The sequence below is a fragment of the Lycorma delicatula genome, chromosome 4 (genome assembly GCF_047948215.1).
Source record: "Lycorma delicatula isolate Av1 chromosome 4, ASM4794821v1, whole genome shotgun sequence".
Lineage (NCBI taxonomy): Eukaryota > Metazoa > Arthropoda > Insecta > Hemiptera > Fulgoridae > Lycorma > Lycorma delicatula.
This window is the reverse complement of record NC_134458.1, coordinates 111,075,028-111,089,442: the sequence shown is the minus strand read 5'-3', so window position 1 is coordinate 111,089,442 and position 14,415 is coordinate 111,075,028. Positions and strand designations below refer to the sequence as shown.

The window sequence follows — 14,415 nt, the reverse complement described above, 5'->3', positions numbered from 1 at the left end:
AAACATAAACAAATAAATCGAGCTTTGTAAGCTCGTTTTATTTATTTGTGTATCAGTGGTTGACTAATATACATTAAATAAAGTGTGACGAATAATTATAAGTTAAAGTTTTTCCTATAACGCTCTCGTAATTCGAAATGTTTTTTTATTTTTTTTTAGTTTCCTTATTATTTTTTCCCGAATAAAAAGTAAAATTTAATCAGGAAGACCGGAATAAAATACTAACTGATTATTGCTAAAATAGTAAAGAAATCTTATCAAAGATGAAAAGAAATTTTTCTCCAACTAATATTATAAAAGACAGGTTGAAGAAAAACCAATTTACATGAGTTTGTTGATTTTGAAAAAAAACAATGTGATAATATATCTTAGTAAAAAATGTTTAAGATTTTAAGAAAACTAGAATTAAAACAAAACAAAATTACAAAATATGTGAAATTCTGTAATAAAATAATCAAAATTAAAATAGATTAAATAAAGTGACGAATAATTATAATTTAAATAATAAGATAGGAGAATACAACATACTAGAAATAATATAAAATTTCTATTTAGGTAGTAAAATTACTAAGTCTGGAAAAAGTAAAAATGATATGAAAATCATGCAGAGTTCTTAAACAGGAAATTAATTTTCTAGCGTCTAATACTGATTAAGGAAGTCAAAAGATCTTTTTTAATTAATTTTATGGAATCTAGTGATTTGTTCCAGGGAAACATAATCAAAGAAAAGGTAGAATAACAAAGAACTGGATGTTTTTAAATTTGGTTTTATAGCTGAATATTGAAAATTACGTGGACTGAAAGAGCACGAAATCAAGAAGTATAAAGATGAATATGATATAGGAGAAGTTAATGATAGAAGCTCACAACCTGAGACAACATCTTTTTCGTTTGTTCCCGATAACCGCGAAATCTACTTAACTAATTAAAAAAATTTTAACTGTAACTTTCTAATGACTTCGGGAATATTTAACACAGTTCAAACCTCACCAATCTTTCTACTATATAAGCCATAAATTAAAAAAAAGCAGAAATAAATAACAAAGAGTTTGCTTTGCTAAATTTAATGTTGTTGCATGTATCGATAGATATTTCCTATATCAGTTGTCATTGTGTATAACAATCGTTGCCTATGGCAACGATTTCTTCGGAAAGCTATACGATTTATTAAATTTAATGTCATTGTCTATAAAAGAACATTTTGTATTATCGTAACATATGTAAAAAAAGTTACTTTTATAACAAAATTTAAGGGAATGACAATTATTTACATATTTAATAAAGTCTTAATGGTTTGAGGAATATTGAATTTCGAAATAGATTTCTTTAAAAAGTTATTATGTATATTACTAAATTTAATGCCATTATCTAATCTGACGGCGACACACAAAAACACATCCTCAGGCGAGTAAAGTATCACTTTGTACATTTTTATACCGAATCGTATAGTACAAGTTGATGCTAATATTTTCATAACTCCTAGGTAGATGAGGTGACAGAAAGAACTACTACAACCATTAGTATCTATGATCGTAGACAATCCAGAGAGTTCTCAAAGATTTGAAGAGTAACGTCTGCGTTTAGCTGAAAATAGATCTCAATCTTCGAGAAATATGTTAAGTCTCAATTTAGCTTTTTATTATCGCTCCAAAATTGACTATCTGAATTTGAAAGATATTTAAACAGGTAACATAAGTAAAATATGTCACCCTTGCATTGTCAAAAAAATTGAATGATGAACCTCCTGGAATTTGCAGGGTGGGAACAAAGTAGTTCTTGAACAAGTTTAATATCCTCTGGATTTCATTAAAAATGTTATTTTGTGAACACATCTTTTATCTGAACATTTTATTTTATCCACTAAGTTGGGAATAACGAAACTACGAGAACAACCCACACAAAATTACTAAAAACTACTTCTAAAGTTTGAAGTTCTATATGTAATACCTCGGATTAAGCTGCAACTAGGGATGCTAGTCTTTCATAAAGAAGGAAAAGAAGTATAATTTATACGAGATTAATATACAAAGCGTTTATATATTTGGTATATATAGAAAGGTATATTATATATTAGAAAGGAATTAACTTGCACGTGCAGCATTTCCTTCTCTTGAAGTTCTCTAAGAAACCACTTACATTTGGTGAAATAAATTGAATAATAACAGCATTAACTACTTTCAATTCGATAAAGTATAACTTAATTGTCATCATTGAGTTATTTGTATACTCTGTAATACAAGTATAGTAAGCGAGTTATTTTAAAGAACAAGACGCTGCGGAACATTAAATCGTAACAATGCTCACAGTTTAGTAAACAACAGTTTAGATAATACTCTATCAGTAGACAAATAAATATCTACCATTTTTACTCTATTTGTTGAATAAATGTATAACAATGCGTCTAAACGAATTATACTAAATAACAAAGTTTGTTAGATCATCTACCTTTTATTGTTTCTGATTCAATACTTATGATTTACTTCATTATAATGTAGTAAACGTTTAGTAGCTTTTAATAGATTTTATTTAGTAAAATGAAAAATATATATATTTTGTTTTAACTCTAAGATAAAATTAAAAAAAACAGCTATCATATGAAGTAAGATTTTTATATTTAAAATTGACTCTTTAGATCATTTATCAACACAGACCACGCCTACCAAGTCATCTTTTGTTGACCTAAGCGCAATATACCGGTTTCTTTCATTAAGGGAATAATATTAAAAAACACATTAAAAACTATTTCAGAAAAATGTAAATTAGATATAACGAAATTTTATTTATTAGTATTCGCAACAGGATCTATGTGTTATCTACAATTAACACCTAATATTTAAAATTACAAATAATTTTAATTCTATATAGAAGTTGTAACTTCATAAATTACAATATTATTTAGCATGAGAAATAATTTATCAACTAAATTGAATTAGAATATAACGTAAAAATTTTTCGGGGAAAAAATGGAAACTTTTAAAAAACCTACCTTAAAAATAGATAAAATAAATCGTACGCACATGTACACATACACAAACCGGTATGCTTTCATACAATCACATTAAACAATAACAACACAGGTATTACTTTATAAATTAACTTAACCCCTTCAGCATTAAAAGAGAATAGAATAATCAGTCTGTTAGTTTCCTCTTGAATCTTGGTATAGTCAGATTTTTACTCTTCACCATAGGCGGGATACATGATAAAACAATTGAGATTCAAAAATATAAAATATATTTCGAAAAGATAAAAGTTTTTCTAAGGTACACGCACCGTTGTTTATATCAACTGTCTATAAATAAAATGGCTTAACACCGTATCATGCAGTTTTAAATATTTATTAATAATCGAATAATTTTGTATGTTTTTAATTAAACAGCATATATTGGTATGTGTTTTTAAAACATCAATAAAAATTAAAAATTTGGAAAGTAATTTCAGATATATAAGCAGAAACTTTCCTTCTATTCAAAGAGACTAAAATTAATTAATTTAGTCCCTACACATATATGGCTTTTTTTTTCTTTAAAAAAAATAAGTTTATTTAGGACGACACTCCTGAATAAAACTTGTATTATTTAAAAGACTTTTTAATTTGTTTATTTTATTTTATACTTTTTAGTCTCAAACTAAAAAAATTACTGTCACAATTAGACAGTGTATTTATTATGAAACTTCATTAAAATTATCGATTTTAATAATTAATAAAAATTTTATGTCGTAGAAACAATCATATAATCACGATTCAGGAGCGGAAATGAATAACCGACTGACATACATTTGTGCATAAATCTAAGACTAGTGATTTACTGACACGTGTTTACAACTGTCCATATGTAACCTATCTCCACATTATAGGCTATTCATTTTGTTGCACAGAAGAAAGCACAACTGACTGGCACTCTGCGTCCAAGTCTTTCGTCCAATTTTTTTCAGAAATTCAAACAGAAATTGTTTGAATTTCTGTTAGTTGTTAACAACAAATTTTTTATGAAAGTAGATTTTTTTATGAATATTTTGTTACCACAATATATTGTTATCGGCGACAATACTGTATGGAAAAGTTTAGCCTTCTATTTCATCTGCAATTAAATTAAATATTGTTGACAAGATTCTGACCATCCGCCGTGCGGCACAGTGCGCAGAGTAAATTAAATAAAAGTGTAAAAAAGATGATGAAAAAATTAAATTAGTTTATCGTAATAAAGATATTTATTAGAGATTATAAATAATGCTTCAAAACTGCACATACATTTTATTATTACTGAAAGTGATCATAATTTAAGCTTAATGGTCAAAGTAATTCTGTACAATATACAAATTTAAATTGATTTTAATTGTTGGTGGAATGTGTATTAGGAAACACGGTTTCTATCTTGAAACATATTTCCTGGTACAAACCCTAGTAGATACTGATAAATTTAAAGTATTAGACGTATTAAACGTATAACTAATAATGTTACAGAAATATTCATTTTAATTAATATTGTAAGGGTACTTTTTTACGGATAAATAATTTATTTCTAACAATTAATAATATAATTTACCAGAACAAACTTTGAAATTAAAGGTAAGCTGAAAAAATATCACATGTTTATCTGAATTTAGAATAATGGATCAAAAATGGTGGAGAGAGTAGATGGTATATTAAGGACACTCTCCACTACTTTATGCATAACGTATGGCACAAATTAGATTATCTTATATTGCTGACAAGTGGACTACATTGTTCAGTATTCCTACACAATAAACAGTGTTTTATATGTTGCGTGAATGTTACAGGGAGTGCTGGATAGAACTGATTTATTAGACCTGGACGTCATTAAAGAAGCTGAAACAAAATGTCGACTGAATCGTTCAGGTAAGTCATAAAAATTAAAATAACATAATTATTGAACTATAAAAAAACTCCTTTTGAAATAAATATAAATGATTTGTACTTATCCTTTTTTCACATGCAATAAAAATATTGTCAAAATAATCATCATTGACAGTAAAAACAAATCATTAGTAATAAAGATAATTTCTGTATATTATTCTTAATGAAAGTTGTATAAAGTCAAATATTTAAAATTCTGGCTGATAATATTAATGAAAATAATAGAATTTACATAAAGCTTACAAATTATAATTCCATTTCATTGAAAAGAGGTTAAAATTATTTTTGTAATTCTACGACTTTGTTTTTTTTAACAAAGCTAAGACAATTTTGCTGGAAGTTGAAATTTTTGTTAATAAACTTGACAAAATACAACATAAAATAGGAAAAATATTTTCTCTTTTTAGGATAAACAATTTTTCATCATGGGAGAGAGAATTTCCACTCCATAAAAAAAGAAGTTTCCTACAGTTTTTTTTTTTTATGAAGGCACGTCTCTTCTAGCATATTTTTAGATATTGTATACAGTATAATTTATTTTTATAATCAAATTTCGTACAATGGTGATGTTTTTATTTAAAGCAGATCACTGCTTGACGTATAAAAAGCAACGAAAAATGATTCGGAAAAAGTTCTGAAATAGATAACTTTTAAACCAACAAGTTAGTTCATTTTTTATTTGTTTTAATATAGATAGACTTATTTTAGAGTGCTTTTAAGCTCCTTATCCTTTATCACAGAGTTGGATATGGCTCAATCCAAGAAATAATACTGATAAATCTATCACGTGGTATCTAATTTGAAAGTATAATGTAAGCAAAACAAACTAAATAAACCTCATAACACAGTAGACCTTTTCTATAACAATAATAAATCCCTTTTATTTCATATTTTTTAATAAAATTTAACAATTGTTAATTATGTTAAGCTTCTTTAAATTAAAAGAATGGCCTTTTCTTCTACATTTAATTAATCCTATTTAAATTTTACGAGTACAAACAATAAAATTAATTCTGTTAGTAAAATTTTAGAATTACAATTATTATTTAAAGTTTTATAAAATTAGTTTTAGTAATTACTCTGGGGAACAAAAAAGATTTTTTTTTGTCTCGGGAAGAAACATACATGATTCTGATAGTATTTTTTCTACTGAATTCAAATATTATATCGATTTATCCCCATCACGCAAGGTTTCTGAGAGACAGACATTGATAATTTCAAACAATTTAATACTTTCTGCATTCTTAACTACACAATATTCAAACTTTTGACTGATCTAGAAAGTAAGAACTGACGATTTTCTGCTATATTTCGGTTGTAGAGCATTCCTATTGATCGTCCAATGATAATCAGCTAGAATATTAGGATTCCATTTGCCTCGATACTTTTTTTCTATAGCTAAATCTCCTGATGAAAGTGTTCCCCGTACTCATCGCTCGTTGCATCAAGATTTTCTGGGAAGAAATCTAAGTGCGAGTGAAGGAAGTGTACTTTAAGAACATATTACAACCTAAATTTTTATATGATGTTATAAGATCGTTGACAATATTACGATAATTTTCCGTCTTTCGATTTCCCAAAAAACTCAATTTTGAATGCTTGCCAAGCTGCTTTCTCCAGTGGAATCAATAGTTTTTCAAACTTTTCATTACGCATTAGTGATCATATTTGTGGACTCACAAATATACCTTCTTTAATTTTTGCATCACTAATTTTAGGAAACTTCTGTTTTAAGTACATGAAAACAGGAGTATTGTCCATGACCTTGACGAAATTCTTCATTAATCCTAGTTTAATATGTAACAGAGGTAGATACACATTTTTAGAATTACACAATAGGTCACATTTCACATTTTTCTGTTCAGGAATGAGTGATTCCCATTTAAGCCATTCTTTTCTAATGAAATGGTGTTTTCTGTCCCTATTATCTCATTCACACAAAAAACAACAGTACTTTGTTTAACCAAGCTGCAGACCAAGAATAAGTGTAATTACCTTCAAATCACCAGCAATATTCTATTCATACACTACATATTGAAGCTTTTCCAGTATAAATTTAAATTTTCATATCTTTCTTTCATATACTAACAGAGTGAGCCACAGGTACTGATGGGAATTTATTGCCATTATGCAGAAGCAAAACTTTTAAACTAATTTTAGAGGAATCAATGAACAAGCGCCATTCTGTTGGGTTATATTCATTATAAAGCGTTTCCATAAGAGAAGAAATGTCACTACAAAACACTAAGCCATTTTCTTCAGAAAATAGTCTTTAAATTCAGAATGACGATTGCAATAAGTACATATCTTTGTATTTTTTTTGAAGCAGATCCCACTATTTTAGCTGAGAAGCCAGCATTTCAAACTGTTTTTAGGATAAATTTAAATCTCGTAAGAGATCGTTAAGATTTTCTTGACCCAGTAAATGAGGTTCAGATGAATTGCTATGCTCAATCATTAGTACCAAGTTGTATCAATCATTAGTCAAGTTGTATCATTAGTACCTGTTACTTTTTTTCCTTACTTCCATCAGACTCTGAGCTCTCTTCATCTAATGTCACATGTCCTAGAGGCTTTGGTATGGGAAATTCTTCGTAGTGTGGAACTGATCTCATTGCAGATCGCAAATTAGGATACACCACTCTATGTTTTGATTTTGACGTAATCCCTTTAATTTTTGTTAAGCAAAAATTACAATCAAAAAAGTGATCTTTGGGTTCCCTCTAAATCATAGGGATAGCAAAAAGCGTGTGGCGTGTGCCATTTTTTCATGCTGTGAGAAGCCACGATAAACAACAGATATGTGGGGCACAAGCCTTTGTTTGGTACCCGATTTTACACCCAAATTAAAGTTCATAACACTTCTTTACTAATGCAGTAAGGTTTCGCCTTTGGGACTTGAGCGTCAGTTCAACATATACATAAAAAAAAATTGTTAGGATGATTTAAACAAACTCTAGGCATTTTATAACTAACGACTAATTAAAAGAAATAAAGCTGTAAATATGTAGTACACAATAATTCAGACACACAAAGCACTCACAATGTCGTGTTTACTGACTGGTTCCCTACTATCTTACAACTGGCATCGTTCTTTTGAATGTGTGCTATATTAGATCATGTCTGAACACGTCTGATCTTGCGCAACAGTACCATTGCTACTCTTTGAGTTAACTCATTTGGTTCCATCATACGATCGTATTTACAATGCTCTAGGAGCTTTTATTTGACAATGGACAAATGGACGAAAAAACGTTTTAAAATTTTAAAAAAAACTGTGGGTGATGGAGAAATCCCGAATACATATTTGAAAACTGGATAGAAGACTGCACTAATTCTACTGGTACTCGTGAGAAAAAAAATCATGTTGACCAGTGTTATTAAACTGTGTAATGTAATGAAATCTTATTTCAATACTTGTTGAATGAAACAGACAATTTTATACATCTTCTCTCAGTTATAATAACTAAACATATATTGTTACAGATTACATTAAACGAATGTATAAACATTATTAAACATGTTTAGCAAAGTTTAAATATTATTGCTAATTATAAACTGAGGTAACAAAAACATAAAACAAAACGAATATAATCTTTGGAACATATTATTATTAACACAAAACATATTATGGTAATTAAAATAATTGTAGTAAACTTGTTAATTACTTTACCTTAAAATCTTATTATAAAATTTTAAAAGTGGGCTTTTTCTTTTTGGTTTTTTGTTCTATTAACAAAAATCAAGTAAATAATTGATAAATTTGCAAGAGTTAAGATACTTTTATCGAACACCGGCGCCACCATGAGTACTCTTCAAATCGATAAATTTTTCGAACGAATTTCTTTACTACTTGTTAATTTACGTGGTACTGCATTATTTTTACTTAACGAATCACAGAAAATTTACTTACCGACTGCTGCATGCAATCTCCGGCGGCCAGTTGTTCTTTATTGCATCGAATATATTCTGGAACTGTTATCGTCCACCATCACATGACACTACATGAATATTATTCGGCGAAGTAGTCTCTCACGTGATGTCTGGCAGCCTCTTGTACCTTTTATTCCGCCATTTCAGTGACCCCCGCAAAACAAGCGTTCAATGATTTGTATATGAATACCGCTGGTGGATCAACGAAATGGTACCGATGAATCACATTATAATAGGTTAATTCTTCGATTTCCAGTGCATCGCTTTGTTACCCACGCCAGGAATCTGAGTAAAATATGCTCCCATCATTAGCGTAGTGTCTGATAGAATTTAGAAGGGTTTGAATCGATCTGTCAACATCTTTCCCAATGAACGGTTATCGTTTTCACGACGTATGCCGCCATAAACCCATTTTTGTGGATAGAAACGACTAGCATGATTTTTGCGACATGTCCTGATTTCTAGTAGAATGCCACGCAGTCGTAGGAACTTAATAGCATCGTGTTTATTAGTAGGAAAATTACAAATATTTATGTTAAATGACGGTAGCAAAATTAAACTGTTTTCATGATAAAAACACAGAACCGACTGTAGGCAATATGTAAATACATATATCGAATATATTAGATACAAATACCGAATTGAATTTTGATGGCATTTTTCAGTCATTTGGATAACTTATAATTATTTTATCCTTTCCGTTCGAGGTATTTAATCAAACAGCATTCCTATATTGTTAAAAAAAAACAAATTGAGTATTTAAACAAATAATTAGTGGTGCCAATATTCGATAAAAATATCAAAATAACAATTAAAAACAATAAATAACTCTCTACACAAATTATAGCTACTACAGACATTTTTAAAAACAATCAAAGCCGATTTTCTGATTAAAAAAAGGAAGCAATGGATTGAAATAATGATTAATGGGAACAGAAAGCTGGAAAAATTATTAAATAAATTTTTAAATATTCGAAGAATTTTTTTTTAATTTGAACGGTGCTGAATCAAAATTTAACCAGTTAGACTTAATATTGTGAGATTTATTTCACAAGCCTAAATAAAAGGAATCTTATAAATAAATAAAAAACGAACTCGTGTAAACTAAATAACGTATATCATTTTAAAATAAATACATATACCCTACAGTTTGATCGGTACATAATAATATAATACGCGTACGTAGATATAATACGTAGATCTCATTATTATAAAATAAATTATAAATAGAAAAGGAAATTGCAAGTAAAAGAATAATGTGATTAAAGTGTATATTAATTATTTAAATGCAAATGCATGAAATAATGTTAAAGTAAATACAAAAAAGAACTACAAAATAATTCATAATTTAAAAGGTTGTATTGAAAATTATTTTGAACACGTATTTCTTCTATACGTTGTACGGGATACAAAAGAAAATTCGGGAGTTTATTTTTTTTTATGTATTTTATAAAATTCGTTGACAGAGTAATACTTCTCTATTAAGGAAATAGTTTAATTAATTTTCCCAAATCTATTAAAATGGAAATCAAAGTGTAAGGCGATTTCTTGTAAACCAAAGTATTATGTTGAGTTAAACAAAAACAATTCCTTAGCTTATGTGGTATACATGGAAATTGTTATTCTTTAATAATAACTGACTATTCTTTTTACCAAACACTGCATATTCGTAATATAAACCCAAGGATAATTTAACATATTTTATTTTCTTATCGATCAACAAGATTCATATTTATAGGCATTAGTTAATAATAAGATTTATTAAGATTGTATTTCGAACATGATCGTTAAAAACAAATGAATTCAAAACAAAATCATTATAAGATGAAGTATATATCTACACCAGAAAATTTTACTGTTGTCGAAAAGTAAGATTAGAAAAAAATTTAAGCAAGATATCTAGATAAATCACGTGCGCCAACAAAACAAGTAAAATCGAAACAAAATAAGTAGATGTCAGCTGACAATAGAAAATCATTTCCTGTAATTTTTCAAGATAAAAATAAATATATATTTTTTTTAAAGAAAGTATAACATGATGAAAGACTGATATCGAACGGATTGCTGTTATTAATGAAATATTTGAATTTTACAAGGGGAAGGCACATCGGTTCGAATCCGACTTCATCTCTTTTCTTTGTAACTTTTTTTAAAATTTAAATATATATATTTATTAATAATTATTAACAACTGATCGTAAAAAAATTTTACAATAAAAAATAATTCAATAATAATAATAAAAGAATATGAAAAAATATCGGAAGTTATTAATGAAATAAAATTTTATGTACTTTTCATCTAAAAAAAAAAAAAATGTATATATATAATTTAATAAGCGCACAAGGAAGTCATATGGTATCCACATCAGATTTAAAAAATATAAAGTTATTATCTCGAAATACTTTTTTCATAAAACCAGTATATAATTAAAAACGTTTTATTCTTTGTTATCCTAAAATAATACGATAAGCGCTGTTTACAAAAAAATAGACCATCTTTTTAAAAAAAAGTGTTTAAAATTGCACAGCTTTAAGATAAAACATAAACAAATAAAAAGGACATCACTTTAGTAAAATAATTCCTGAGAAATATAATTTTTCATTCCATAATTACCCACATCGACAAATCTCTATTTTTTTTCAGTAATGACTAGGTTTAACATTGTTAAGACGATTTTAATGTTATGTTCCAAAATGTTTTCGTTCAAATCATTTCACACGCTCTAGTTCATTCGAACAAAATTATTACGCGAGACTCTGTACATAAAAAATGAAACATTTTTATGATAACATATAGAGATTACTGTTCACAGTAGATCCGTTTAGATTTGCATAGTAGATCCGTTTAGAATTCCGTATTTCTAAAACATACTGAATTCACATCTTGTTCAATTCCAATTTTCATTAAAATGGAGCATAAACAATTAAAATTATACGAAATAATCCTGATTCAGGTAGAAGAGCGATACTTTGACAATAAAATTTTAAATGGAGCGAAAAATTATGTAAACAGTTTAGAAGAAAGGTTCGAACAATTATAAATATAGTAAGACTGTAATGCGTTCTTATTTATTTATTTTTAATTACTTTTAGATATTTTCCAATATTGAAATGATTACTGTTTTGGCTAAAAATTTATAATAAAGTATTTTTTCCTCGTTTAATAAATTCTCTATACATTTTGTTGTAAAATTTTATTTTTTATTGGTAATTCAGCAAAGTTATTGTTCATAAAAAAAATACGTTTTAAAAATAAAAACTGCAATTGTTTTATGTTTTAGGTTAATCTTTTCATAAATTACTAAGGCTATAGTTATGAGAACTGTTTTATTCAATTTTCAGCTCCAAAAAATATAATAAAACCGTCAAAAATTTACTTCATAATAAGATTCCAAGAATTTTAGTACGTATTCATTTTACCCATTAGAACAGAAATTAGGGCGATTTATTTGCAAGCTATAGCTCGAAAACGAAGCATTTCCTGACCCATATTTACATGAATTATTGTTTGTTTTATTTTCACTTGTGGAACAAGTGCTGAAACTTTTTCCGTTTCTTCGCGAGACATTCTGTATATATACTTTTTTATAATTAGATTACTACAACATAAAATCCTAAATCGATCAGAAAAATTCGAATTAACACCATTTTTCAAATTAAAAAGTGTTTGAACTCTGTTGGTTTTTTTGGATTTGGTAATATTTAGATAAGGAATCGTACTTCTCCCCCCCCCCCCAAAAAAAAACAACACGTAGAGCACCAAAAATGGTTGAATAAAGCTTTTAAAACTATGTATTTATAAAAAACTGGGAATTAATGGGAATTAATCCTTTTTTTGTACTTTTTAAAATACCGTTGATTTTTACAAAAGTTTTTAGAGTTTTCCGCCTTAGATATTGTTAATATGTCATAAAAACATTAAAAATATTTTCAACAAATTTAAACATAGCATGTTTTAATAAAACTATGTTTTAATATATTCATTAATCTATACTGAATAAATCAACAAAACCAGTTTCTTCTTCCAACAAAAATACTTCTTGATAAAATATATTTTTTTTAAAGTCACAGGGAAAATTAGAGAAATATCATGTTACTTGACGACACGTTTATAAAGAATTGGTATGAAGCAAAAATCCTTATAAAATAATATAAGTTATTATGTGTGATGTTACCGCTTGGGAAACTTTTTTAAAAATGGATTACTTAAACTATATTCTTTGATAGAATACTAATTCAGTATCCTGGTCAATGATTTTAAAGGAAATTGTGGTGTCACGAATGAAAGCATCTTCACTCTTAACTTGATTCGTTAATCTAGAAAAATATTGAGTTCTAGCACAATTTCTTACATCTTCTATATGTATAAAAGATCATCTCCTGACTGACTAACTGATTCATCAACCGTCAGCTACTGAAGATAAATTGATGAAAATTTGTATACACGCTCTGCTCTTCTTACGATATAAGTGCCCACTAATAAAATAAATGTTAGAAATTCCATGTTTAAATGTTAAAATATATTTTTTAATTTTTTTTAGATCCGGTTATTTTTAAAATCTCTCGTTAACAAATTTTTATTTTTATTTATTTCAATATGTGTACATTACAATCGTTTTTTTTTCAAGTACTTGTAAAATCAGTATACTATCTTTGTCGTTTAATCTTCTCTTTCATTTTTTTGTACATAACGTCCCTTTTCATTAATCATTTTTTGCCTTCCTTCCATGTAGTTCTTTCAATCTTTTTCATTATGCCCTCTTAGAAGAGATCGATTATAGGAAGATTATGAATTGTCGCTAAGCGGCCTGGTTTCATGGGAATAAGAAAACAAAGAGGAAAGAAATCAGCGCCTTGAGGTTTAACCAGCATATAAGTGTGATGTTACTAACAGAAATGGGATAACGATTGCATTGAAGGTCGAGCGAATAGGACTCGCTGACCGGCTAATATACTTGTGCGTGTGTATACATATATATATATATATATATATATATTCATAATTTAAGAATTAAACTAATAAATTAATTAAAAAAGTTTATTTAAAAAAAAATAAAAGTCATTAAATATTAATAGTTTCTTACATGAGATATGCTTTCTTTACAGAATATGTTCTAAAGTTTTGTTTTATGATATTCAATTTTTCTATTTTTTTATGTAACCGTGAGGTATAACCGTGTAATTAATCAGAGTTGCTATTAATATATTTTAATAATATTAATAATTCTTTAATGATGATTTAATTCTTATATCGACGTTTATCTGTAGTGGTTTAGGCTGAATATCATATAATAACTGTTAATAACTGGCTCTCGGACCGAGAACTATCTTTGTCTTTAGATAAATGTCACTACATTTTTTTGGCTGGAAGAAGGCGAATCAGAGACCTAAATCTCCGCGTGGGCAATCGCAGACTAGACCGTGTGGCTGTAACAAAATATCTTGTTGTTATTATAGACCCAGCTCTAAAGTTTAGTCCTCATCTCGCACAGAAATGTAAAGAGGTCGAGAATACCATGAAGGCTTTAACAAGACTGTTGGCTGGACATGAAGCTCCACGTGCATCTAGGCGGCGGGTCATTGCCTCAACCGTAACCTCTGTAT

At 27.8% G+C, this 14,415-nt stretch overlaps 1 protein-coding gene across 3 annotated transcripts in view; it reads left to right on the top strand.

Moving 5' to 3' along the window:
- Positions 1 to 14,415, top strand: part of LOC142322917 (parathyroid hormone/parathyroid hormone-related peptide receptor-like) — a 496,010-nt gene that overhangs the window by 265,970 nt on the left and 215,625 nt on the right. For all 3 annotated transcript variants that reach the window (XR_012755963.1, XM_075362004.1, XM_075362005.1), the window contains exon 3: positions 4,783 to 4,861. Coding sequence is in view for 2 of the 3 variants with exons in the window: in XM_075362004.1 (XP_075218119.1) it covers positions 4,783 to 4,861 (79 nt within the window). In the remaining variant the exon portion in view is untranslated. The remainder of the gene's footprint in view (positions 1 to 4,782; positions 4,862 to 14,415) is intronic.